Genomic DNA, 26697 nt, shown 5'->3' with positions numbered 1-26697 from the left:
GTCGGCCCCACAGGGGGCGACATCACATTTATCGGCATCTGCTCCGTCACTATATAAGCCTCCTCCTCAAACATGTCGACACAGCTGTACCGACACACCGCACACACACAGGGAATGCTCTGACTGAGGACAGGACCCCATAAAGCCCTTTGGGGAGACAGAGAGAGTATGCCAGCACACACCAGAGCGCTATATAATGTGGGGATTAACACTATAACTGAGTGAATTTTCCCCCATAGCTGCTTGTATATACAATATTGCGCCTAAATTTAGTGCCCCCCCTCTCTTTTTAACCCTTTGAGCCTGAAAACTACAGGGGAGAGCCTGGGGAGCTTTCTTCCAGCTGCACTGTGAAGAGAAAATGGCGCCAGTGTGTCTGAGGGAGATAGCTCCGCCCCTTTTCCGCGGCCTATTCTCCCGCTTTTTTCTGGATTCTGGCAGGGGTATTTACCACATATATAGCCTCTGGGGCTATATATTGTGGTATTTTTGCCAGCCAAGGTGTTTTTATTGCTGCTCAGGGCGCCCCCCCCCCCCGAGCGCCCTACACCCTCAGTGACCGGAGTGTGAAGTGTGTATGAGGAGCAATGGCGCACAGCTGCAGTGCTGTGCGCTACCTTGGTGAAGACTGATGTCTTCTGCCGCCGATTTTCCGGACCTCTTCTTGCTTCTGGCTCTGTAAGGGGGACGGCGGCGCGGTTCCGGGACCGAACACCAAGGACTGGGCCTGCGGTCGATCCCTCTGGAGCTAATGGTGTCCAGTAGCCTAAGAAGCCCAATCCGGCTGCAAGCAGGCGAGTTCGCTTCTTCTCCCCTTAGTCCCTCGCTGCAGTGAGCCTGTTGCCAGCAGGTCTCACTGAAAATAAAAAACCTAAATCTATACTTGCTTTCTAGAGGCTCAGGAGAGCCCCTAGTGTGCATCCAACCTCGGCCGGGCACAAGATCTAACTGAGGCTTGGAGGAGGGTCATAGTGGGAGGAGCCAGTGCACACCAGGTAGTCATAAATCTTTCTAGAGTGCCCAGCCTCCTTCGGAGCCCGCTATTCCCCATGGTCCTTTCGGAGTTCCCAGCATCCACTAGGACGTCAGAGAAAAAGACACTAAATGCATTATTAATATCCCGGAGTGCCACCACACTTTTACTGGATGTTACCAATATATTGGATGGCAACGGGTCTTTAAGAATATGGAGTGCCGGTTACATGCATGTATGTCTCCTGTTACTCACTGTATACCCCATCTGTGTCACCCCTGTCTGTCTGTCTGTCCCTCCCCTTTAGAATATAAGCGCTCATGAAGAGGGCCCTTTTCCCTCATGTGCTTTTCCTTCTCTTACTTAAACCATCTTCGACAGCACCAAATCCCGTGGTTTTCTGCCAACCTGATAGTTATTTCAGTGTCATCTGCTGATGTAGCCATGTTTACGTACACTGTACTTGTCCTATATTGTCTGAAATGGGAAAACTGAATACTCCAGTAAGGTATTGGTGAGGTGGGCTATCTTTTAGGGTATGTACCGAACATGGGCATGGCGGGAAGATCTGATGGACGCATTCTCATGTCCAGCATGCCTTATATTAAAATAAACAAAAAAAACCCCAACTATATGGAAAAGAGGTTGTGAAATATATTTGACAATTTTCTCACCACACACCTTTATCATCCTAGATAGGTCCCCCGCATCTGCCAGTTCCAAGACTATGTTCAATTCGTTATCTTCAATGAACGAAGCATAATATTTAATGACATTTGGATGGTTCAGTTGCTGAAAAAACAAAAAAATTGAGATGCATAAACCAAGGGAGATACACGTATCTCCATTTATCAAAATCAATTTTTTATCACACGGCACAATAAAAAGTGTAAATATAATATGTTAACTAGTGAGGTTGGTAAGCAATAATTTAAGCATCTTTGTACAGATTACTATACACAACATTTTTTTTTTTTTTTTTAATGTTAACAATTTCTATAATACCTTGCAGTAAAGAAATACCATGAATAGGTAAACTTAAAAAAAGCTATATCCTTTCATCTGCAAATGATGAATATTCAAGATCAAATGTGACTATTGCATTAAAGAGTATCCACCTTGTACTTCTTAAAATTACACTGTTGTCCGTCCCCACACCAGGCTGGATTTACCTTATTGTTTGAACATTTCCGGAACCTTTATTAAACCTATAAGTATACTGTTTGTGGGTTGATAGTGCAAATGTCACTATTAATGAGCAGTAGATATGTTGTAAGGAGCAATTTCCCTGTGCACGTGGTAAAACGTTAAACATACTGTTATGGGGCATGTTTTAAGGTACTGTAAAATGCTGTAAGTAGCATTTCACAAGTGTCAGGAGCCCAGCCCCTATTGATTGATATCATCACTGCCGACATCATGACGATATACCTACTTGCTAATCTACTATATCGTTATCCAGAACGAAGGTCTAGTAGCAAAAAAAATAGGATTTTAATTACCTTCCGGTAAATCCTTTTTTCGTAGTCCGAAGAGGATCCTGGAGTCCACATTAGTACCAAGGGGTATATACGGGTCCACTAGGAGCCACTGGCACTTTAAGAGTTTGAGAGTGTGGGCTGGCTCCTCCCTCTATGCCCCTCCTACCAGACTCAGTTTAGAAACTGTGCCCGAGGATACGGACATCTTCGAGAGAAGGATTTTACACAGATAGTGGCGAGATTCACACCAGCGCACACACAAGGCAAACCAAGCAAAGTAGCTTGCCACATCAGCTGCGGCTGAACAAATAACTTACCAAGTAACAAAACAGTACTTAACCAAGAACTAAGTAGTACTGAACTAAGTAACCACTGCAGGATCACGTAGCGATGGGCGGGCGCCCAGCATCCTCTACGGACTACGAGAAAAGGATTTACCGGTAGGTAATTAAAATCCTATTTTCCCTTACATCCTAGAGGATGCTGGGGTCCACATTAGTACCATGGGGATGTACCAAAGCTCCCAGAACGGGAGGGAGAGCACAGAGGCTCCTGCAGAACAGATTGAACAAACTTGAGGTTCTCAGAGGCCAAAGTATCGAACTTGTAGAATTTTGCAAACGTGTTCGACCCAGACCAAGTAGCCGCTCGGCAAAGCTGTAAAGCCGAGACACCCCAGGCAGCTGCCCAGGAAGAACACACCTTACGAGTAGAATGGGCCTTAACAGACCTAGGACACGGCAATCCTGCCGTAGAATACGCATGCTGGATAGTGAACCTGATCCAGGGAGAGATTCTCTACTTAGAAGCAGGACACCCAAGTTTCTTGGGATCATACAGTACAAACAGAGAGTCCGATTTTCTGCGACGAGCAGTCCTCTTCACATAGATTTTCAGAGTCCTTACAACATCCAAGGACTTTGATGAAACTGAGGAGTCAGTAGAAACTGTCACCACAATAGGTTGGTTGATATGAAATGCAGACATAACCTTCGGAAGGAACTGAGGACGTGTCAGGAGCTCAATTCTATCTTCATGGAAAATCAAGTAGGGGTTTTACACGACAAAGCCCCCAACTCCGACACACGTCTAGCAGAAGCCAAGACCAATAAAGTGACAGCCTTCCAGGTGAGAAACCTGACCTCAACCTCCTGAGAGGCTCAAACCAGTCCGACTGGAGGAACTGCAACACCACGTTAAGATCCCAGGGCGCCGTAGGAGGCACAAAGGGATATGCAGAACTCCCTTCAAAAAAGTCTGAACCTCAGGAAGGGCAGCCAACTGTTTCTGGAAGAAAATGGATAGGGCCGAAATCTGAACCATTACGGAACCTAATCTCAGGCCCATAGCCACACCTGCCTAGAGGAAGAGGAGAAATCTTCCAAGTTTAAACTCCACCATAGGAAACTTCTTGGATTCACACCAAGACACATTTTTTTGCCAAATGCGATGGTAATGCTTTGACGTTACTCCTTTCCTAGCCTGAATCAGGGTAGGAATAACCTTGTTCGAAATGCCCTTCCGAGCCAATATCTGCCGTTCAACCTCCATGCCGTCAAACGTAGCTGCAGTAAGTCTTGATAAGTGAACGGCCCCTGCTGCAGCAGGTCCTCCCGAAGAGGAAGTGGCCTCGGCTCTTCTAGCAGAAGATCCAGAAGATCCGCATACCAAACCCTTCTTGGCCAGTCTGGAGCAATGAGGATTGCCTGAACTCTTGTTCTCCTTATGAGTTTAAAACCCTTGGAATGAGTGGAAGTGGCGGTAACACATATACCGACCGGAACAACCACGGAGTCACTAGGGCGCCCACCGCCACGGCTTGAGAGTTCCCTCGACCTGGAACAATACCGCCGAAGCTTCTTGTTGAGACGAGAGGCCATCATGTCTATTTGAGGTACATCCCAAAGATTTGTCCCCTCCGTGAACACCTCCAGATGGAGGCCTCACTCTCCTGGATGGAGATAGTGTCTGCTGAGGAAGTCCGCTTCCCAGTTGTCTACTCCCGGAATGAAGATTGCTGACAACACCAATGCGTGTTTTTCCGCGCAGAGGAATGTTCACCCCCTGTCTGCGGAGAACCATCATTTCCGCCATCACCTTGGTGAATACTCTCGGTGATGTGGAGAGGCCGAATGGCAGGGCCTGGAATTGAAAATGACAATCCAACAGTGCAAATTGGAGATTAGCTTGATGCGGCGGCCAAAATCGGAATGTGGAGGTACGCATCCTTGATATCCAGGGATACCAGGAATTTCCCCTCCTCCAGACCTGATAACACCGCCCTTAGATACTCCATTTTGAACATGAACTCCCTCAGAAAGGGTTTAGTGATTTTAAGTTCAGAATGGGCCTGTACGAACCATCCGGTTTCGGTACCACGAAAAGGTTAGAATAGTAACCCTTGTTTTGCATTTGGGGAGGAACTGGTACAATAACCTGTGCCTCAACCAACTTCTGGATGGCTCCCTGTAGGATAGCCCTGATTTGAAGAACCGGTGAGGAAGGAGATCTTGAAATTCCAGCCGTGGGACACAATATCTTGTACACAGGGATCCAGGCCGGACAACACCCAGACGTGACTGAAATGTCCGAGTCGCGCCCCTACCTCCAGGCCGAGCGGTCCACCGTCATGCTGAGGACTTTGGCGTTCCTGCAGCAGGTTTCTTGGATTTTGGTCGACCTCCTCCAAAGAAGGAGTCGGACGGTTTGGCCTTTCTTGTTTTAGCAACCCAAAAGGACTGTGATGCAGCTGAAGAAAAAGGTTTCTTTGTAGCAGGTGCAGCTGAGGGAAGAAAAGGTGACTTACCCACTGAAGCCGTGGAGAACCACGCATCCAACGCTTCCCCAAAGAGAGCCTGACCTGTGTAGGGTAGGGTCTCCACAACTCTCCTGGATTCCGCGTCAGCAGACCACTGGCGCAGCCAAAGTCCCCAACGAGCTGAGACAGACATTGAAGATATCCCTGCAGCCATGGAACCCAGGTCTTTCATGGATTCCACCCTAAATCCTGCAGAATCCTGAATGTTACGTAAAAACATTTCAACATCACTTTTATCTAACGTATCCAAATCCTCAAGTAACGTGCCTGACCACTTTATTATAGCTTTGGAAATCCATGCACATGCAAAAGTAGGACGTAGTATCGCCCCTAAAGCCGTGTATATGGAGTTGAGCGTAGTATCAATTTTGCGACCAGCCGGCTCCTTAAAGGAGGTAGATCCTGGAACAGGTAAAACCACCTTTTGCGAGAGTCTGGATACAGACGAGTACACTATGGGTGGGTTTTCCTATCCTCCTCAGGTAAGGGGAAAGCAACCAGAACCCTTCTAGGGATCTGGAATTTTTTATCCGGGTTTTCCCATGCTTTCTCAAAAATAGCATTTAATTCTTTGGACGCAGGGAAGGTTAGCGAGGCTTACTTCTTGTCAGTGAAGTAATCCTCCTCAACCTGCTCAGGTGTTGTATCAGCAATATTCAACATATCCCTAATAGCCTCTATCATCAACTGCACCCCTTTAGCAAGAGATGCGGCCCGCCTGAGGAAATCCTCATCACTGTCTGCCGTGTCAGAATCGGTATCTGTGTCATCTTGCATAATCTGGGCACGAGCACGTTTGTGGGAACCTACAGAGGGGGGCCCTGAGGTAACAGAACCGGACCAAACTGCAATAGAGTTCTGTAAAACCCGAGTTGCAGATTCATTCTGTGCAACCCTAGTAGAAATCTGAGAAATCATAGATTTGATAGAGGATAACCATTCAGGCTCCATTGCTGGTATCTGCGCTAAAACAGTGCAATCCTGAGTACATGGAATGAGATAATCCTGAGAGGACATATCCTCTGCAGCATATGACACAGAGTCCCTGGACATAGCTAAATGGAGGAGACCCCAAACACTCCACACACACAGGGGAGGATAGACAGAGTTTCACCCCCAAGAATGGCAAGAAAGACACAGATTGGAGCCAACCCACACACAGCGCTTTCAAGGTATAGGGAGACCTCAACCAGCGCTGACTGTGCACTTTAATAGGTTACACAGTCTGTACACAGTCTCCCCCCCCCCCCTTCTACAACCCCCTGGTACCGTAAGAGATAGCTGGAGTTGATATGGAGGGACTGCTCTTCACTGACAGCGTTTCTGCAGGCAGGAAAATGGCGCTGAACACTGCTGGGTCCGCTCTGAGAAGCCCCACACCCTTAATGGCGCTGTCTCCCCGCTCTTCTGGAGATTATACTGGCCTGAGGAATCATGCTGGCAGCGATCCTGGGACCCTGACAGGCTTAGAGGTCAGTGTAGTCGCTGGCTCAGGGCGCCCCTCACAGCACCACACTATGTACCACTGAGCTCCGGAGCGCAGTTAGTACTGCGCTCCATACCCTGTTGCCGCCATCTTCACACCAGCTCCCCGCTTGCTAGGGGGGCCGGTGACTGACTCGCCACTGATCTTCTGGCTCTGTAATGGGGTGGCGGCATGCTGCTGGGTTGAGCGATCCCCGGTGGCAGAGAACTTTCAATCCCCTCAGGAGCTCAGTGTCCTGTCAGCGAAGATAGTGGCTCAGACCGCACAGGGCGGACACTACTCCCCACCCCTTAGTCCCACGAAGCAGGGAGGCTGTTGCCAGCAGCCTCCCTGTAACATAATTAACTCTAAAAATAAACTTACCAGAGAAGCTCTGTAGAGCTCTCCTGTGACCGGCTCCTCAGAGAACATTTTCTAAACTGAGTCTGGTAGGAGGGGCATAGAGGGAGGAGCCAGCCCACACTCAAACTCTTAAAGTGCCAATGGCTCCTAGTGGACCAGTCTATACCCCATGTTACTAATGTGGACCCCAGCATCCTCTAGTTAGGTGGAAATTCAATTATCCACGGTAATTTATCTGTACGAGTCGGTTTGTCATCTACTTTATACGGTGCACTTGTGGATTACTAAACATAGGCAAAACCACCTGCCTTTTTAAGGAACAGACAGCCCGGCACAAAAGAGCCATACGCAAGATATTCGAGGGTAAGCAGGTAGATCACCCTGTGGGGAAGCACTTCAAAGAATTTTGGCACTCAGTAATTTGTCTACACTTAGATACAGGATGATAGACTGTTTCCTGGAGGATCACAGAGAGGTGACAGAGCCAGGATTAACTACATAAAAAAAAAAAAAAAAAACACAATTTGCATACACTTAAGCCACATGGTTTAAATGAACAATTCTTGTTTACTAGTTCTCTTTAAAATTATTATTCTTTAAAAAAAAAACACGCACATTATATATATATATATATATATATATATATATGTATATATATATATATATATATATATGTGGTGTGGGGGGATGAGGTACTTGCAAGCGACCAAGGTGTCCAATCAATAATGAAAAAGCCAGGTACTAAAAAATAGTATGATTTAATTTTAGAGATACACAGCACTAAAAAAGGGGTAACAAATAAAACAATGATATTAAAATGCAGCCTAATCAATAAATATTAGACGAAAAAAAGGGGGCTAGGCTAAAAACATCAAAAGGCACACGTGTCCAAATACATAAAATAGTACATAAAAGCACAGAAAAAAACGGGTATAAAAATGCATAGGATAAAACACAGAAAAAGAGGAGATGAGGTAGCTTATCTTAAGAGGTTTGAGGTAAAATCAGAATAGCACCCAACGCGTTTCGTCCCTCATGGACTTCATCAAGGGGTAGTGTAAGGCTAGAGACAGAACCTATTTATACCTCATTACTGGGGGAAGTGTTGCTGGCATCACTTCCTGTTAGGTTAATTAGTGCAATGTTAACATATATTCAAAGTGCATATATAAACAGATACTTGCAAGGAAGGTACAATGGAGAACACTACTAGTGTGTTCCTTACTCAAAACGAGGCATACTATTGCTAAAAAACATAAAAACCGGGTCCGTCCGTCTATTTCTGGTCCGGGCTGTGTGGCTCATGACATCTGCCCCACTTCCGCCCCGCTTCCGGCGGCTTCAAAACAGTTCTGCGCATGCGCCGTGTGGGCAAAATGCTGTGAGGATGTCCATGTATTGTCGTCTTCATATAGCGGCGGCCATCTTTTTGGTTGTCTAAGCATATGATCAAACATAGTTCTGCCGCAGAGGAAGTTCATGTGCTGCGGTCTATGTTATAATTCGAAGGTTGGGGATGCGTCCACTTGTCTCATAGGTCATTAGTATACAGGTGTTGCGGCTCGCCGAGAGGTATATGGAAAATGAAAATAGATGGGGATAATGAGTCAAAATGGTTGCATAACAACAGAGAGTACTGGAAATAAATAAAAAATGGTACTACAATAGCAATGGAAGTGGAAATGAACCTATAGGTAAGAGAATGAGGATGAAATTAATTAAGAATAAAAAAAAATAAAAAATAAAAAAAATAAAAAAATAAAAATAATAAATAGATGAAAATAAAAATAAATATAAAAATAAAATAAAATAAAATTAAAATTAAAAATATAGAAAATATATACAGGGGGAATGAAACTGCACATACAAATAAATGTAGAAAGGAGGTGTAAACTGATGATTAGATGGATACTCCCACTATGGGAATACAATGCAGAGGTTATATGAAAAATAGATAAATAGAGCTGTGTGGAACTGGGTGGAATATGTCTTGCGAGAATTCCGTGAGAAAGGTGGGTGGTGCTTATGTAAACATCGTGAAGTGGGTCCTGTGTACTAAGGACCAGACAACATCCATACTTTACTGAGAAGTACCATTAGTTCCCTTTACGCCTCTGTATTTACAACACCCGGTCTCCCAACCTTGTACTGACCGGGCCCAACCTTGCTTAGCTTCCAAGATCGGACGGTGTTGGGCGTCCCCAAGGAGGTATGGTTGTAATGTTTAGGGCTGGGTTTGGAGACGGGTCCTCTCATTTCAATGGATGATAATAGGAAATATCACAGACAAAGAAAGATGCAAAGGACCAAGAAAGATGCAATAAAGGAAGAACCTGAAAAAAATGGACTATGAGGTATGAGAGCTGCTAGTGAGAGAGAATACATGAGTTAAAACGTATTAGTGCCCTATCGTGTGCAATATTGACCAACACGCGACTGATATTCCCTGGAGGTCTCCCGTCCAGGTACTGATCTGTTCGAGTTACTGACCCTTTTCCAAGGTCGGCCCAAAGAGTAAAGAGGTGATGTTTGTGCGAATCGAGAGGTAGAGGGAGGCAGGAATAAAACGTGGAGGTAGAAATAGCTTACATCATAGGAAGGGTGCTATCTCATATCCTTCGTTGAAGCCATCCGGATGGAGAGTGTTAAGTTCGTATATCCAATACATCTCTCTCCTGGAAAGAAGATTCGAAAGGTCTCCTCCTCTGGCTCCCAGCGCTACAAATTCAATGCCTTTGTATGTTAGTGTCTCTGGATCGGAGTTGTGGAAAAGATGGAAGTGTTTGGAAACTGCATGGGTGAGGACTTTGTTCTTGATATTCCTAACGTGTTCCTGGATGCGTATTTTGAGGGGTCTTTTGGTTTTCCTGATGTACTTCAATTTACATGGACACTCCAGAAGGTATATCACCGATGAGGTATTGCAATTAATAAATTGTTTTATCCGATATTCCTTTTGAGTTTCAGTATTCTGGAAAGACTTCCTGTTTGGATGGAGGTATCTACATACGTTACACCGACCGCATTTGAAGCTTCCTTTGCATTTGGGCATAATGCTTATGGCTTCTGGATTTTTCAACATACTTGGTGCTATTATGTCTTTTAGACTCCGTGATTTGCGAAAGACCATTTCTGGCTCCTTGGTGAGGTAGTTCTTCAGTATAGGGTCCATAAGGAGTATGTTCCAATGTTTCTTTAGGACATTCTTAATGAGGTTCTCGTGTCTGCTGTACGTAGTGATGAATTTGACTGTGTCCTCCTTAGTGTTCTTGGGTTTGTACTTGAGAAGATCCCTTCTTTCTATAGCTTTAGCCTTAATGGTGGCTTCTTCCAGGAGTCGGGTCGGGTAACCCTTTTCCTTGAATCTTCCTTTATATACTTCAAGTTGTCCAGCAAATCGGCACTCAATATAATAGGACACAAATACCTCGGTGCTCCTGGTCCAAACACGTGTCAGCATGGCAATAGATCCAAAGAAAGAGGACCTCTGTCTTCTTGCAATTCCGTGCTATTCTAGTGAATTGGGAAAGAGGGGTATTATCCTTCCATTGTTGCCGGTGGTTGCTCTTGTAGTGAACGTAACTGTTCATATCCACCTTCTTTATGTAGTTGCTTGTGATGATTTCCTCCCCTGAGTGTGTTAGAACAAGGTCCAGGAATTCAATCCGATCTGTATCCTCATTGGCCGTAAACTTGAGGTTCATGGTACTACCCGAAATGTATGTTAAAAATTCTTTAAAACACAGCTGGTCTCCTTCCCATACCAATATAATATCATCTATATAGCGTTTATAGAAAATGATGTTTTGTTGGTATTGGTGGTTGCTAAAAATATATTCCTTTTCCCATTGTCCCATGAATAAATTGGCAAAACTAGGTGCAAAAATTGTGCCCATGGCTGTTCCACATATTTGAAGATAAAACACATCTAAAAATGTAAAATAATTGTGTTTGAGTATAAAATTCATAAGCTCACATAAAAACAGTCTATGATCTTCTGTAATTTGAGGGTCCGAAGAGAGAAAGTTGTTGCATGCCTCAATACCTTTCTCATGCTCTATACAGGTATATAAGGATTGCACGTCAATAGTGGCCCACCTATAAGTGTCTTTCCATTGTAGTGGTTCCAAGAAGTTCAGGACCGATGTGGTATCTTTAAGGAAAGCTGGTAGTTCCATTACATACTTCCTCAGGAATATGTCCACATATTCTGACAGGTGTGAGGTCAGAGAATCAATGCCAGCCACTATAGGCCTACCAGGGGGATTGTCCATAGACTTGTGTACTTTTGGGAGAAAGTAAAAAATGGGGGTAGTGGGGTTGGAATTGAGGAGATACTGGTATTCGTCCTTCGTGAGTATCTCCTTTCTGAAGGCCTTCAGAAGCATCTGTCTCAGATCTTCCACAAATGGTTCTTTGGGATCACAGGGCAATGGCACATATGATGACCGATCGCCTAGTAGTCTGAGTGCTTCTGTGACATAGGCGTCTCTGTCCATGATGACCAACCCCACCCCCTTTATCAGCAGGTTTTATAACTATGTTACGATTTTCTTGTAGCTGTTTTATTGCTTCCGTCTCCCTGTTGGAGAGGTTTTTCTCCTTTATAGATGGAATATTAGCATCACACAAATCCTTCTTAACTAACTCATAGAAAAGACCCACATTGTGACCCTTTGATTCCAAAGGGTAAAATTTAGAAGTGGGTTTCAAGCCAGATTTCGATTGTTCGTAATTCTGTATCACCGCATCTTCTTTTTTCAGGAAGTGACGTTTGAGAGTGATTTTCCTTATGAATTTATTCAGATCGATGAAAACATCGAACTTGTTCATACCCTTTGTAGGTGCGAATGAAAGGCCTTTGTTGAGAAGTGTAGTCTCGTGGTTTGTCAAGGTGTGACTGGAAAGATTAAAGATGCCCTTAGGTGTAGGGGGTTCTAGACGAAATTTCGTCTTTTGTATATTCTTTTCTCTCCTACCCCCACGGCATCCTCTTCGTCTTCCAATCTTCTTTTGCGAGGTGATGTGTTTTTTGTTCTTGCAGGTGTCTTTGTAGTGTCTCGGGGGTGGTGGTTTGTACCTGTTGATAAAAAAGACTCCTCAACATTAGAGTCAAGTCTCTGTAATGCTGTGAATCTGTTAATGGTCTCGGAATTGTGAGATTCCTGGGTCTCCTAGTAGTGTTCCTAGGGCCTCTGGGTTTTCTGGGGACCGTTTTCCAATACTCTCTTCTTCCTTTGGGAGCCGACTGGCTTCCTCCAGAGAAGCGGTTCCAGTTCTTTACCATGTTGTTTTCATAGTCGTGTCTGTCTCTAGCGAATTTCCTTTCTTTGTTTCTGATGACCTCATCTTCTATACGATCAAGTTTTTTATTCAAGACTTTTTCGTTAATCCTCTTTGTCTTTATGTACTTCCATTTTCTTCTCAGCCTCTTTGATGTCAGCTTCTAGGTCTGAGATGATGCGTTTTTTTTCCGTGATTAATAATTTCATGAGATTTATTGAGCAGTTATGTAAGGTCTTGTCCCATTCTTGTACAAATTCTTGATTGTCCTTTCCAAAAGTGGGCTGTTTCGTGATCCTTAGGCCCCTCGGTACTCTATTGACGCTGACATAATGTTCCAAACCCCTTATATCCCACCATGCTTTAACTTCCTTGGTTAGCAGTCTCTCGATATTCCAGAACATGCTATCCAGATCGTTGGAGGTGGGTGTAGTTTCAGGGATAATAGTCTCATTGAAAATCTTTTGGCAGAGATTACTCCTTTTATTAGTGCGTTCGTTTATTCCAAACATACTGTGTTCAATACTGTTTCACTCCAGGCAGCTGGAAGCAATGATACCAAAGACAAAGATACGTACTGAAGAAGCTGGCAGCGCCACAAATGTAGTATTTTGGTATAAACAACAGTAAAGGAAAGATACGTTCCGTAGTAATTAACAGAACATAACCTGGTGGACACTCCCTTAGAAATATTAGGGCGTCAGCTCAGAGACCTCAAAAATATATATAGGCACTGGTATATATGCCTACTGGTTATAAAGTGGTGTGGGGGGATGAGGTACTTGCAAGCGACCAAGGTGTCCAATCAATAATGAAAAAACCAGGTACTAAAAAATAGTATGATTTAATTTTAGAGATACACAGCACTAAAAAAGGGGTAACAAATAAAACAATGATATTAAAATGCAGCCTAATCAATAAATATTAGACGAAAAAAAGGGGGCTAGGCTAAAAACATCAAAAGGCACACGTGTCCAAATACATAAAATAGTACATAAAAGCACAGAAAAAAACGGGTATAAAAATGCATAGGATAAAACATAGAAAAAGATGAGATGAGGTAGCTTATCTTAAGAGGTTTGAGGTAAAATCAGAATAGCACCCAACGCGTTTCGTCCCTCATGGACTTCATCAAGGGGTAGTGTAAGGCTAGAGACAGAACCTATTTATACCTCATTACTGGGGGAAGTGTTGCTGGCATCACTTCCTGTTAGGTTAATTAGTGCAATGTTAACATATATTCAAAGTGCATATATAAACAGATACTTGCAAGGAAGGTACAATGGAGAACACTACTAGTGTGTTCCTTACTCAAAACGAGGCATACTATTGCTAAAAAACATAAAAACCGGGTCCGTCCGTCTATTTCCGGTCCGGGCTGTGTGGCTCATGACATCCGCCCCACGTCCGCCCCACTTCCGCCCCGCTTCCGGCGGCTTCAAAACAGTTCTGCGCATGCGCCGTGTGGGCAAAATGCTGTGAGGATGTCCATGTGTTGTCGTCTTCATATAGCGGCGGCCATCTTTTTGGTTGTCTAAGCATATGATCAAACATAGTTCTGCCGCAGAGGAAGTTCATGTGCTGCGGTCTATGTTATAATTCGAAGGTTGGGGATGCGTCCACTTGTCTCATAGGTCATTAGTATACAGGTGTTGCGGCTCGCCGAGAGGTATATGGAAAATGAAAATAGATGGGGATAATGAGTCAAAATGGTTGCATAACAACAGAGTACTGGAAATAAATAAATAAAAAATGGTACTACAATAGCAATGGAAGTGGAAATGAACCTATAGGTAAGAGAATGAGGATGAAATTAAGAATAAAAATAAAAATGAAAATAAAATAAATAAATAAATAAAAAATAATAATAATAATAATAATAATAATAAATAGATGAAAATAAAAATAAATATAAAAATAAAATAAAATTAAAAATATAGAAAATATATACAGGGGGAATGAAACTGCACATACAAATAAATGTAGAAAGGAGGTGTAAACTGATGATTAGATGGATACTCCCACTATGGGAATACAATGCAGAGGTTATATGAAAAATAGATAAATAGAGCTGTGTGGAACTGGGTGGAATATGTCTTGCGAGAATTCCGTGAGAAAGGTGGGTGGTGCTTATGTAAACATCGTGAAGTGGGTCCTGTGTACTACGGACCAGACAACATCCATACTTTACTGAGAAGTACCATTAGTTCCCTTTACGCCTCTGTATTTACAACACCCGGTCTCACAAGGAGGTCTCCCATCCTTGTACTGACCGGGCCCAACCTTGCTTAGCTTCCAAGATCGGACGGTGTTGGGCGTCCCCAAGGAGGTATGGTTGTAATGTTTAGGGCTGGGTTTGGAGACGGGTCCTCTCATTTCAATGGATAATAGGAAATATCACAGACAAAGAAAGATGCAAAGGACCAAGAAAGATGCAATAAAGGAAGAATCTGAAAAAAATGGACTATGAGGTATGAGAGCTGCTAGTAAGAGAGAATACATGAGTTAAAACGTATTAGTGCCCTATCGTGTGCAATATTGACCAACACGCGACTGATATTCCCTGGAGGTCTCCCGTCCAGGTACTGATCTGTTCGAGTTACTGACCCTTTTCCAAGGTTGGCCCAAAGAGTAAAGAGGTGATGTTTGTGCGAATCGAGAGGTAGAGGGAGGCAGGAATAAAACGTGGAGGTAGAAATAGCTTACATCATAGGAAGGGTGCTATCTCATATCCTTCGTTGAAGCCATCTGGATGGAGAGTGTTAAGTTCGTATATCCAATACATCTCTCTCCTGGAAAGAAGATTCGAAAGGTCTCCTCCTCTGGCTCCCAGCGCTACTAATTCAATGCCTTTGTATGTTAGTGTCTCTGTATCGGAGTTGTGGAAAAGATGGAAGTGTTTGGAAACTGCATGGGTGAGGACTTTGTTCTTGATATTCCTAACGTGTTCCTGGATGCGTATTTTGAGGGGTCTTTTGGTTTTCCCGATGTACTTCAATTTACATGGACACTCCAGAAGGTATATCACCGATGAGGTATTGCAATTAATAAATTGTTTTATCCGATATTCCTTTTGAGTTTCAGTATTCTGGAAAGACTTCCTGTTTGGATGGAGGTATCTACATACGTTACACCGACCGCATTTGAAGCTTCCTTTGCATTTGGGCATAACGCTTATGGCTTCTGGATTTTTCAACATACTTGGTGCTATTATGTCTTTTAGACTCCGTGATTTGCGAAAGACCATTTCTGGCTCCTTGGTGAGGTAGTTCTTCAGTATAGGGTCCATAAGGAGTATGTTCCAATGTTTCTTTAGGACATTCTTAATGAGGTTCTCGTGTCTGCTGTACGTAGTGATGAATTTGACTGTGTCCTCCTTAGTGTTCTTGGGTTTGTACTTGAGAAGATCCCTTCTTTCTATAGCTTTAGCCTTAATGGTGGCTTCTTCCAGGAGTCGGGTCGGGTAACCCTTTTCCTTGAATCTTCCTTTATATACTTCAAGTTGTCCAGAAAATCGGCACTCAATATAATAGGACACAAATACCTCGGTGCTCCTGGTCCAAACACGTGTCAGCATGGCAATAGATCCAAAGAAAGAGGACCGCCCTCACAGGGTTTTGTTTAGAATGTATAATCAGAAGATATCAGAAAAGTTCATTGACGCTTCATCGACCGTCATCAGGATGTGCAATTATAAATAAGCGTGACCAAGACAAACATAAAGAGCCACTTACCACACTTATAAAGAAGCCAAATCACCTGAAAACACCTGCACCTGTGGGGCTTCCAACCCGACCGCTGACGCGGCGGGACGCATCTCAATGACGTCACCAGCTGGTGCGCCCGAGTAACGTGACGCCGCTGCTAAGACAACAGGATGCAGCTTCCCCTGTTGCTCGGACAACGCTCACGTCCTCGCACCGAAGGATTAGCGCCCCCTGTCGTCTACAGCAGGAAGGGCACGGATACCCATAGTTAAGAAAAAATTAAATAAGACCCCACATGCTGAAGACGCAAGTGAGGGATAGGTTAAAAACGCAGTGTGAACCACACTGCGTGCATGTTAGACTGCTGTTCAGGAAAGAAACTACAAGAATCATGACAGAACATAATGCACAAAGATCATGGAAACCACTTAGATCATATACTACAATAGCAAACGCCACCACTATTTAACAAAGACTGTTCCAACAGATCTTTTCATTCAGCCCACGAGGGGCTGCAGTGTCCAAACGGACAATCCAACGAGCCTCCATGATCAATAATTTTTCATTCCTGTCACCGCCCCGTTTCAATTCGGGGAGGTGATCAATGATCATATACTTCAGACTCGCAAGGCTGTGGTTCCTGTTGGCAAAGTGTTGAGCCACCGGTTGTTCACTTTTCCCTGAAACCAGAGCAGCCCGGATGGCTGATCGATGTTGATTGGCTCGTTCTTTAAAGGGGTGGATGGTCTTGCCCACATAATAGAACCCGCAAGGGCACCTAATAAATGTATACTACATATGCTGTAGTGCACGTAACTGCATGTTTAATAGAAATATACTTTCCGCTGTGCGGATGTCTAAAAGATGCCCCTGTGTCCATGTGATTGCAAGTAGCACAGTTAATACAACGATAACAGCCTATCATGGTGATGGGACCTAAATCTAAGCACAGAATGTATTTAGGTTTCATATACACCTTATACACACAGCCTGAAGGTCATTTAATACAATATTTTTAATAACTGTGTATTAAACAAAGTTTGTGTACATTGAGCCATCAAAAAACAAAAAAGTTTCACTATCTCACAAAAAAGTCCTTATTTCGGAAAATTCCGTATTTTGTAATATTTGTATATGGGATACTCAACCTCTATATATATATAGATATAGATAGAAGTAAAAAAAAAAAGCGCCTAATAGTGTCAGTGAAGCACTCTTTGTGAATTTAGATATGGTGATAAGAAAGAACAAAATTTAACAACTTAGCTGCAACAGTTTCAAGTAGATGACTCTTAGGAACAGGACATGTAAAAGAGAGATAAATGCGACAGTGTGTACTGTTTTTGAATTGTCACAGATGTTTAAAAATTTAGGAACTGTGCTAGTTCCAATTTTTGATAGAGACGACATCAATTAAAAACAATAATAAGAATTTACTTACCGATAATTCTATTTCTCGTAGTCCGTAGTGGATGCTGGGGACTCCGTAAGGACCATGGGGAATAGCGGCTCCGCAGGAGACTGGGCACAAAAGTAAAGCTTTAGAACTACCTAGTGTGCACTGGCTCCTCCCCCTATGACCCTCCTCCAAGCCTCAGTTAGGATACTGTGCCCGGACGAGCGTACACAATAAGGAAGGATTTTGAATCCCGGGTAAGACTCATACCAGCCACACCAATCACACCATATAACTTGTGATCTAAACCCAGTTAACAGCATGATAACAGAGGAGCCTCTAGAAAAGATGGCTCACTACAGCAATAACCCGATTTTTTTGGTAACAATAACTATGTACCAGTATTGCAGACAATCCGCACTTGGGATGGGCGCCCAGCATCCACTACGGACTACGAGAAATAGAATTATCGGTAAGTAAATTCTTATTTTCTCTAACGTCCTAAGTGGATGCTGGGGACTCCGTAAGGACCATGGGGATTATACCAAAGCTCCCAAACGGGCGGGAGAGTGCGGATGACTCTGCAGCACCAATTGAGAGAACTCCAGGTCCTCCTCAGCCAGGGTATCAAATTTGTAGAATTTTACAAACGTATTTGCTCCTGACCAAGTAGCTGCTCGGCAAAGTTGTAAAGCCGAGACCCCTCGGGCAGCCGCCCAAGATGAGCCCACCTTCCTTGTGGAATGGGCTTTTACAGATTTTGGCTGTGGCAGGCCTGCCACAGAATGTGCAAGCTGAATTGTACTACAAATCCAACAAGCAATAGTCTGCTTAGAAGCAGGAGCACCCAGCTTGTTGGGTGCATACAGAATAAACAACGAGTCAGATTTTCTGACTCCAGCCGTCCTGGAAATCTATATTTCCAGGGCTCTGACAACGTCTAGCAACTTGGAGTCCTCCAAGTCCCTAGTAGCCGCAGGCACCACAATAGGTTGATTCAGGTGAAACGCTGAAAACCACCTTAGGGAGAAACTGAGGACAAGTCCTCAATTCCGCCCTGTCCGAATGGAAAATCAGATGAGGGCTTTTACAGGATAAAGCCGCCAATTCTGACACGCACCTGGCCCAGGCCAGGGCCAACAGCATGACCACTTTCCATGTGAGATATTTTAACTCCACATATTTAAGTGGTTCAAACCAATGTGACTTTTGGAACCCAAAAACTACATTTAGATCCCAAGGTGCCACTGGAGGCACAAAAAAGGAGGCTGAAGCTAGTTCTTTTTGGAAGAAAATTGACAGGGCCGAAATTTGAACCTTAATGGACCAGCATTTCAGGCCCATAGACACTCCTGTTTGCAGGAAATGTAGGAATCGACCTAGTTGAAAATTCCTCCGTCGGGGCCTTACTGGCCTCGCACCACGCAACATATTTTCGCCAAATGCGGTGATAATGTTTTGCGGTTATATCTTTCCTGGCTTTGATCAGGATAGGAATGACTTCATTCGGAATGCCTTTCTCCTTCAGGATCCGGCGTTCAACCGTCATGCCGTCAAACGCAGCCGCGGTAAGTCTTGGAACAGACAGGGTCCTTGCTGGAGCAGGTCCCTTCTTAGAGGTAGAGGCCCCGGATCATCCGTGAGCATCTCTTGAAGTTCCGGTTACCAAGTCCTTCTTGGCCAATCCGGAGCCACGAATATAATGCTTACTCCTCTCCATCTTATAATTCTCAGTACCTTGGGTATGAGAGGCAGAGGAGGGAACACATACATTGACTGGTACACCCACTGTGTTACCAGAGCGTCTACAGCTATTGCCTGAGGGTCCCTTGACCTGGCGCAATACTTGTCGAGTTTTATAAACATGTGGAAGACTTCTGGGTGAAGTCCCCACTCTCCCGGGTGGAGGTCGTGTCTGCTGAGGAAGTCTGCTTCCCAGTTGTCCACTCCCGGAATGAATACTGCTGACAGTGCTATCACATGATTTTCCGCCCAGCGAAGAATCCTTGCAGCTTCTGCCATTGCCCTCCTGCTTCTTGTGTCACCCTGTCTGTTTACGTGGGTGACTGCCGTGATGTTGTCCGAATGGATCAACTCCGGGTGACCTTGAAGCAGAGGTCTTGCTGAGCTTAGAGCATTGTAAATGGCCCTTAGCTTCAGGATATTTATGTGAAGTGATGTCTCCAGGCTTGACCATAAGCTCTGGAAATTCCTTCCCTGTGTGACTGCTCCCCAGCCTCGCAGGCTGGCATCCGTGGTCACCAGGACCCAGTCCTGAATGTGCGGCCCTCTAGAAGATGAGCACTCTGCAACCACCACAGGAGAGACACCCTTGTGCTTGGTCAGGGTTATCCGCTGATGCATCTGAAAATGCGACCCGGACCATTTGTCCAGCAGGTCCCACTGGAAAGTTCTTGCGTGGAATCTGCCGAATGGGATTGCTTCGTAGGAAGCCACCATTTTACCAGAACCATTTCATTGATGTACTGAGACTTGGCTCGGTTATAGGAGGTTATCGACTAGCTCGGATAACTCCCTGACTTTCTCCTCCGGGAGAAACACCTTTTTCTGGACTGTGTCCAGGATCATCCCTAAGAACAGAAGACGAGTCGTCGGAATCAGCTGCGATTTTGGAATATTGAGAATCCAATCGTGCTGCCGCAACACTACCTGAGATAATGCTACACCGACCTCCAACTGTTCCCTGGATCTTACCCTTATCAGGGAATCGTCCAAGTAAGGGATAACTAAAATTCCCTTCCTTCGAAGGAGTATCATCATTTCGGCCATTACCTTGGTAAAGACCCGGGGTGCCGTGGACCATCCATACGGCAGCGTCTGAAACTGATAGTGACAGTTCTGTACCATAAACCTGAGGTACCCTTGGTGAGAAGGGTAAATTGGGACATGGAGGTAAGCATCCTTGATGTCCCGAGACATCATGTAGTCCCCTTCTTCCAGGTTCGCAATCACTGCTCTGAGTGACTCAATCTTGAATTTGAACCTCCGTATGTAAGTGTTCAGGATTTTAGATTTAGAATCGGTCTCACCGAGCCATCCGGCTTCGGTACCACAACAGTGTGGAATAATACCCCGTTCCCTGTTGCAGGAGGGGTACCTTGATTATCACCTGCTGGGAATACAGCTTGTGAATGGCTTCCAAAACTGCCTCCCTGTCAGAAGGAGACATCGTTAAAGCCGACTTTAGGAAACGGCGAGGGGGAGACGTCTCGGATTCCAATTTGTACCCCTGAGATATCACCTGAAGGATCCAGGGGTCTACTTGCGAGTGAGCCCACTGCGCGCTGAAATTCATTGAGACGGGCCCCCACCGTGCCTGATTCTGCTTGTAAAGCCCCAGCGTCATACTGAGGGCTTGGCAGAGGCGGGAGAGGGTTTCTGTTCCTGGGAACTGGCTGATTTCTGCAGCCTTTTTCCTCTCCCTCTGTCACGGGGCAGAAATGAGGAACCTTTTGCCCGCTTGCCTACGAAAAGACTGCGCCTGATAATACGGCGTCTTCTTATGTTGAGAGGCGACCTGGGGTACAAACGTGGATTTCCCAGCTGTTGCCGTGGCCACCAGGTCTGAAAGACCGACCCCAAATAACTCCTCCCCTTAATAAGGCAATACTTCCAAATGCCGTTCGGAATCCGCATCACCTGACCACTGTCGTGTCCATAACCCTCTACTGGCAGAAATGGACAACGCACTTAGACTTGATGCCAGTCGGCAAATATTCCGCTGTGCATCACGCATATATAGAAATGCATCTTTTAAATGCTCTATAGGCAATAATATACTGTCCCTATCTAGGGTATCAATATTTTCAGTCAGGGAATCCGACCACGCCAACCCAGCACTGCACATCCAGGCTGAGGCGATTGCTGGTCGCAGTATAACACCAGTATGTGTGTAAATACATTTTAGGATACCCTCCTGCTTTCTATCAGCAGGATCCTTAAGGGCGGCCATCTCAGGAGAGGGTAGAGCCCTTGTTCTTACAAGCGTGTGAGCGCTTTATCCACCCTAGGGGGTGTTTCCCAACGCACCCTAACCTCTGGCGGGAAAGGATATAATGCCAATAACATTTTAGAAATTATCAGTTGTTATCGGGGGAAACCCACGCATCATCACACACCTCATTTAATTTCTCAGATTCAGGAAAACTACAGGTAGTTTTTCCTCACCGAACATAATACCCCTTTTTGGTGGTACTCGTATTATCAGAAATGTGTAAAACATTTTTCATTGCCTCAATCATGTAACGTGTGGCCCTACTGGAAGTCACATTTGTCTCTTCACCGTCGACACTGGAGTCAGTATCCGTGTCGGCGTCTATATCTGCCATCTGAGGTAACGGGCGCTTTAGAGCCCCTGACGGCCTATGAGACGTCTGGACAGGTACAAGCTGAGTAGCCGGCTGTCTCATGTCAACCACTGTCTTTTATACAGAGCTGACACTGTTACGTAATTCCTTCCAACAGTTCATCCACTCAGGTGTCGACCCCCTAGGGGGTGACATCACTATTACAGGCAATCTGCTCCGTCTCCACATCATTTTTCTCCTCATACATGTCGACACAAACGTACCGACACACAGCACACACACAGGGAATGCTCTGATAGAGGACAGGACCCCACTAGCCCTTTGGGGAGACAGAGGGAGAGTTTGCCAGCACACACCAGAGCGCTATATATATATATATATATATATATACAGGGATAACCTTATATAAGTGTTTTTCCCCTTATAGCTGCTGTATCTTTAATACTGCGCGTAATTAGTGCCCCCCTCTCTTTTTTAACCCTTTCTGTAGTGTAGTGACTGCAGGGGAGAGCCAGGGAGCTTCCCTCCAACGGAGCTGTGAGGGAAAATGGCGCCAGTGTGCTGAGGAGATAGGCTCCGCCCCCTTCTCGGCGGCCTTATCTCCCGTTTTTCTGTGTATTCTGGCAGGGGTTAAATTCATCCATATAGCCCAGGAGCTATATGTGATGCATTTTTTGCCATCCAAGGTGTTTTTATTGCGTCTCAGGGCGCCCCCCCCCCAGCGCCCTGCACCCTCAGTGACCGGAGTGTGAAGTGTGCTGAGAGCAATGGGTAGGTATTAACCGTACAAGATTATAGAATATAGCCAGCTTATCTGTCCGCATATAGAGACTTCAGGATAGAATTTATCCGTAAATGCAGGTATCAAACGTACAAGATAAAAAGTTAAAACATGGCTTATCTGTCCACGAATTAGAAGTCAGAGGGGTGAGCGTCCAGTCCCTTTCCCAACGCGTTTCGTCCTTGTATGAGGACTTCTTCAAGGGGATCCCATTGAAGAAGTCCTCATACCAGGACTTCTCATTCGTGGACAGATAAGCCATGTTTTAACATTTTATCTTGTACGTTTGAGTCTAAGAGTCATCTACTTGAAAAAATGAGACTGATAACCAATAAAAAAGAGTCAAAATATAAAAATATCCAAGATAAAAAAAGGAATAGCTACTCACACTCCCAGATGTATATTCAATCAACGCGTTTCGGTCATGTCGACCTTTATCAAGGTCCATTTAAAGATACCTTTTATAGGACTTATTTCGCATTTTCAAGTGTAAGTTGGGGTACGTCATTCCTTGAAGAATTATCTAGTGTGTTTGAAATACTACCCCCGACCGCAAGTTTAAACAAAACGTGGTTGTTTTACATACTACATATTGTTTTTCCTTTTCCTGTTTTATCCACATGAAATCGTGGGTGTATGAGATCAACTTAACGATCTCTGGCTGTGAAGACGAACTAAAGATACCTTTATAGGAGTCTTATCACATCTACAAGTGTGAGTTTCGGTACGCCATATATGAAAACCTATAGATCGTAAAAGAAACCTTTGTGTCCTGTACACCACTCTCTTTTGTGAGTTTTGGGGTACGCACCGTATTCAGTCATTTCATCTATATTCATCTTAAGAAATTTTTGGGATTGAAACAAATTCTTATGTGGAATACTACATATTGGTTCTTATGTTCTTTATTTTCATATTCCTCGTTGTGACATCTATATTGAACATCATCGGTCTGGAGAACCTGAAAATCAAATACCTGATTCTACAGTCTTAAAACAGGGACGTACATATTTTATTTTGATTTTCTTTTTGTTCTCTTCTGTTACATGCTCTTGCGCTACATGCACTAGGGAGGTTTATGTTTCTTGTTTCAATTGTGTATGCGGAATGTGGTGACATTCATTTTAAACCTTCAAGTGCTAAAGCAGCATTGCGCCATCCAGGTACACTATCCTTTTTTTCTGTTATCAGAGCCCTTACCTTGTTCTTCTGTGCTCGATTCCCAACTTTCGCTGTCACCTTGCTTCCTTGTCAGTCTTGCAGCTTTTCGTCCGGTTTCACTTTCACTTTCCTGTACCTCGCGGTCACGTGACCTGTTCCTGTTCCTCAGCAGTCTTCAGCGCAGAGCTCTCTATTTCTGGACACATTCATCACCCACGGCGCTGAAGACTGCGGAGGAACAGGAACAGGTCACGTGACCGCGAGGTACAGGAAAGTGAAAGTGAAACCGGACGAAAAGCTGCAAGACTGACAAGGAAGAAAGGTGACAGCGGAAGTTGGGAATCGAGCACAGAAGAACAAGGTAAGGGCTCTGTAAGTGGGGAGGTGCACTGCGGACAGTCCCGCTCCGGGTCTCGAAGTCAGTGACACTTTCCCCCCCAGAGACACGACCGCACTCCTCGGATCTGGCCGGCGGCAGACGCCGGTCTACACGGGCGCCTTCCGCAGCCACAGACCGAGTCAGAGAGCGGCGAGTCCAGAGCCAATAATTACCTATCTCCTGCAACTCATCCCTCCCGCATAGCCACCTGGGGTACCCCTTCATTTGCTAGCACCGTCAGAAGATCACCGCACCCCCCCTACCTCTCAAGACAGGATCAAGCTGCTGCAACAGACTCTTTGACCGTGACCCCCATATATTACTGAACGAGCTCCTCTGGGACTGTGTTGTATATACCCCTCCACACATTGTGGTAGAAGTTTGAGCACAATTAAACGAGGTGGGACGCCACACTCTATTGTACTGGACTGCGGACCAAAGTATACATATGTATAGAATTCTTTCATATACATACATATATATATATATATATATATATACATACACTCTTTCATTAATGTATTAATTTTCTATTTTTTCACATCTTTTTCCATTTATTCTCTTTCTGTCATTTTGTTTTAGAATAAATACACTTATTCTTCATATATACAGTGTATACTTGTCATTTAGTATTACAACCATTACCACCACATATTCAGGCGCAATTGTGTACCCTTATGTTATATATCTTTAAAGAGGTATTGGGTTTAACCTCCACCACAATTTTGCTGCCACAGCGTTTATCCACACAAGTAGAGCGCTGGATACAATTTGTTCAAAATTTTAGTGATTACGATCGCGAGATAAACAGTCAGCTCTCTGACACCTCAACATATACCCATTGTATTAATAATCCTATACCTCGCATTAAAAGAATGGTTGACAATTCACTTGATAGAGCTGTCAATTACGGTTGGCTTACTGCACAGATTTTGGACTTTTTAAGGGTACACCATCCGGTCTGTCCGATAATGTACACTCTGCTGAAGGTACACAAGTCCTTGGTAGACCCTCCCGGTAGGCCTATCATCTCCGCCAGGGGCTCTCTCTTACAGCCCCTGGCTATGTTTGTTGATAGTTTCCTACAGGGTCTTGTTCAGTTCATTCCAAGTTACTTACGTGACACAGGTGATTTCCTGGATAGGATATTGACATTAAATGATCTGCCTGATGACATATTGTTATGTATATTAGATGTTTCCTCTTTGTACACAATCATTCCACACGATCAGGGAATTGCTGCAGTACGGAGGCTAATGACTATCCATAAACCTGCTGGGCCACAGATTGAACTGCTTTTGGAATTGCTTGAATTAATCTTGGTATATAACCATTTCATGTACGAGAACACGTTTTACATTCAATGTGCAGGAACAGCGATGGGGTCTAATGTGGCCCCTATTTACGCTGGTGTTTTCATGCATGAATATGAATCAACCAATATTTTTCCAAAGTATGGTGACAGGATCATGTATTATAAGAGATACATTGATGATGTTTTTCTGCTGTGGAGAGGCACCGAGGAGCATTTTAATAGTATGCTTAATTCACTAAATTCATTGGAAAGTAGTGTTCGCCTCACAGGACATTGTAGCCGAACAGATATCCAATTTTTGGATGTGAAGGTGACGAGAGGGGGTTCAGGACTTAGCATCACCTTATACCGTAAGGAAACGGACAGAAACACTATACAGGTTGAGTATCCCTTATCCAAAATGCCCGGGACCAGAAGTATTTTGGATATCGGATGTTTCCGTATTTTGGAATAATTGCATACCATAATGAGATATCATGGCGATGGGACCTAAGTCTAAGCACAGAATGCATTTATGTTTCATATACACCTTATACATACAGCCTGAAGGTCATTTTAGCCAATATTTTTAATAACTTTATGCATTAAACAAAGTGTGTGTACATTATCACAATTCATTTATATTTCATATACACCTTTATACACACAGCTTGAAGGTCATTTAATACAATATATTTTTAATAACTGTGTATTAAACAAAGTTTGTGTACATTGAGCCATCAGAAAACAAAGGTTTCACTATCTCACTCAAAAAATTCCGTATTTCGGAATATTCCGTATTTCAGAATATTTGGATATGGGATACTCAACCTGTATTACATGCGACAAAGTAACCACCCGCCACACCTAAAGAACAGCCTCCCGATCTCGCAATTTATGCGGGTAATAAGGAACAACTCTGATCCGCTGGTGGCTGAAACTCAATTGTTTGAGATGAAGCAGATTTTTTGAGAGGGGCTATGACAGCAATACTATTGAGGGGTGCCTCACCAGAGCACGTAAAAATATCCGCAAGAATGCTCTGAAACAAGGTGACCGGATGATTACTGTCACTCAACTTGATCAGAAATCGGCACAAGTCACTAGGTCAATCAACCGACATTGGCCAATAGTCTCCACAGATCCCTCATTAAGCATGTTTAATGCTAAAAACCCGATGATGGCCTATCGCAGAGGTAGAAACCTCAAACAACTCCTGATGAATCCCAGTAGACCGAGTTCCCGTGAGGACAATACATGGCTGATGA

At 44.2% G+C, this 26697-nt stretch overlaps 1 protein-coding gene and 1 pseudogene across 1 annotated transcript in view; both read right to left on the bottom strand.

Annotated features, from left to right (window-relative positions):
- NEK7 (NIMA related kinase 7) overlaps positions 1-26697 on the bottom strand; it is a 347672-nt gene that overhangs the window by 150280 nt on the left and 170695 nt on the right. Inside the window, exon 5 of the mRNA XM_063940132.1 lies at positions 1655-1765. Coding sequence (XP_063796202.1) covers positions 1655-1765 — 111 coding nt within the window. The remainder of the gene's footprint in view (positions 1-1654; positions 1766-26697) is intronic.
- LOC134963738 (5S ribosomal RNA) lies at positions 14608-14726 on the bottom strand (annotated as a pseudogene).

This window comes from Pseudophryne corroboree, chromosome 9 (genome assembly GCF_028390025.1).
Source record: "Pseudophryne corroboree isolate aPseCor3 chromosome 9, aPseCor3.hap2, whole genome shotgun sequence".
Classification (NCBI taxonomy): Eukaryota; Metazoa; Chordata; class Amphibia; order Anura; family Myobatrachidae; genus Pseudophryne; species Pseudophryne corroboree.
This window is presented reverse-complemented; position numbering and strand designations above follow the sequence as displayed.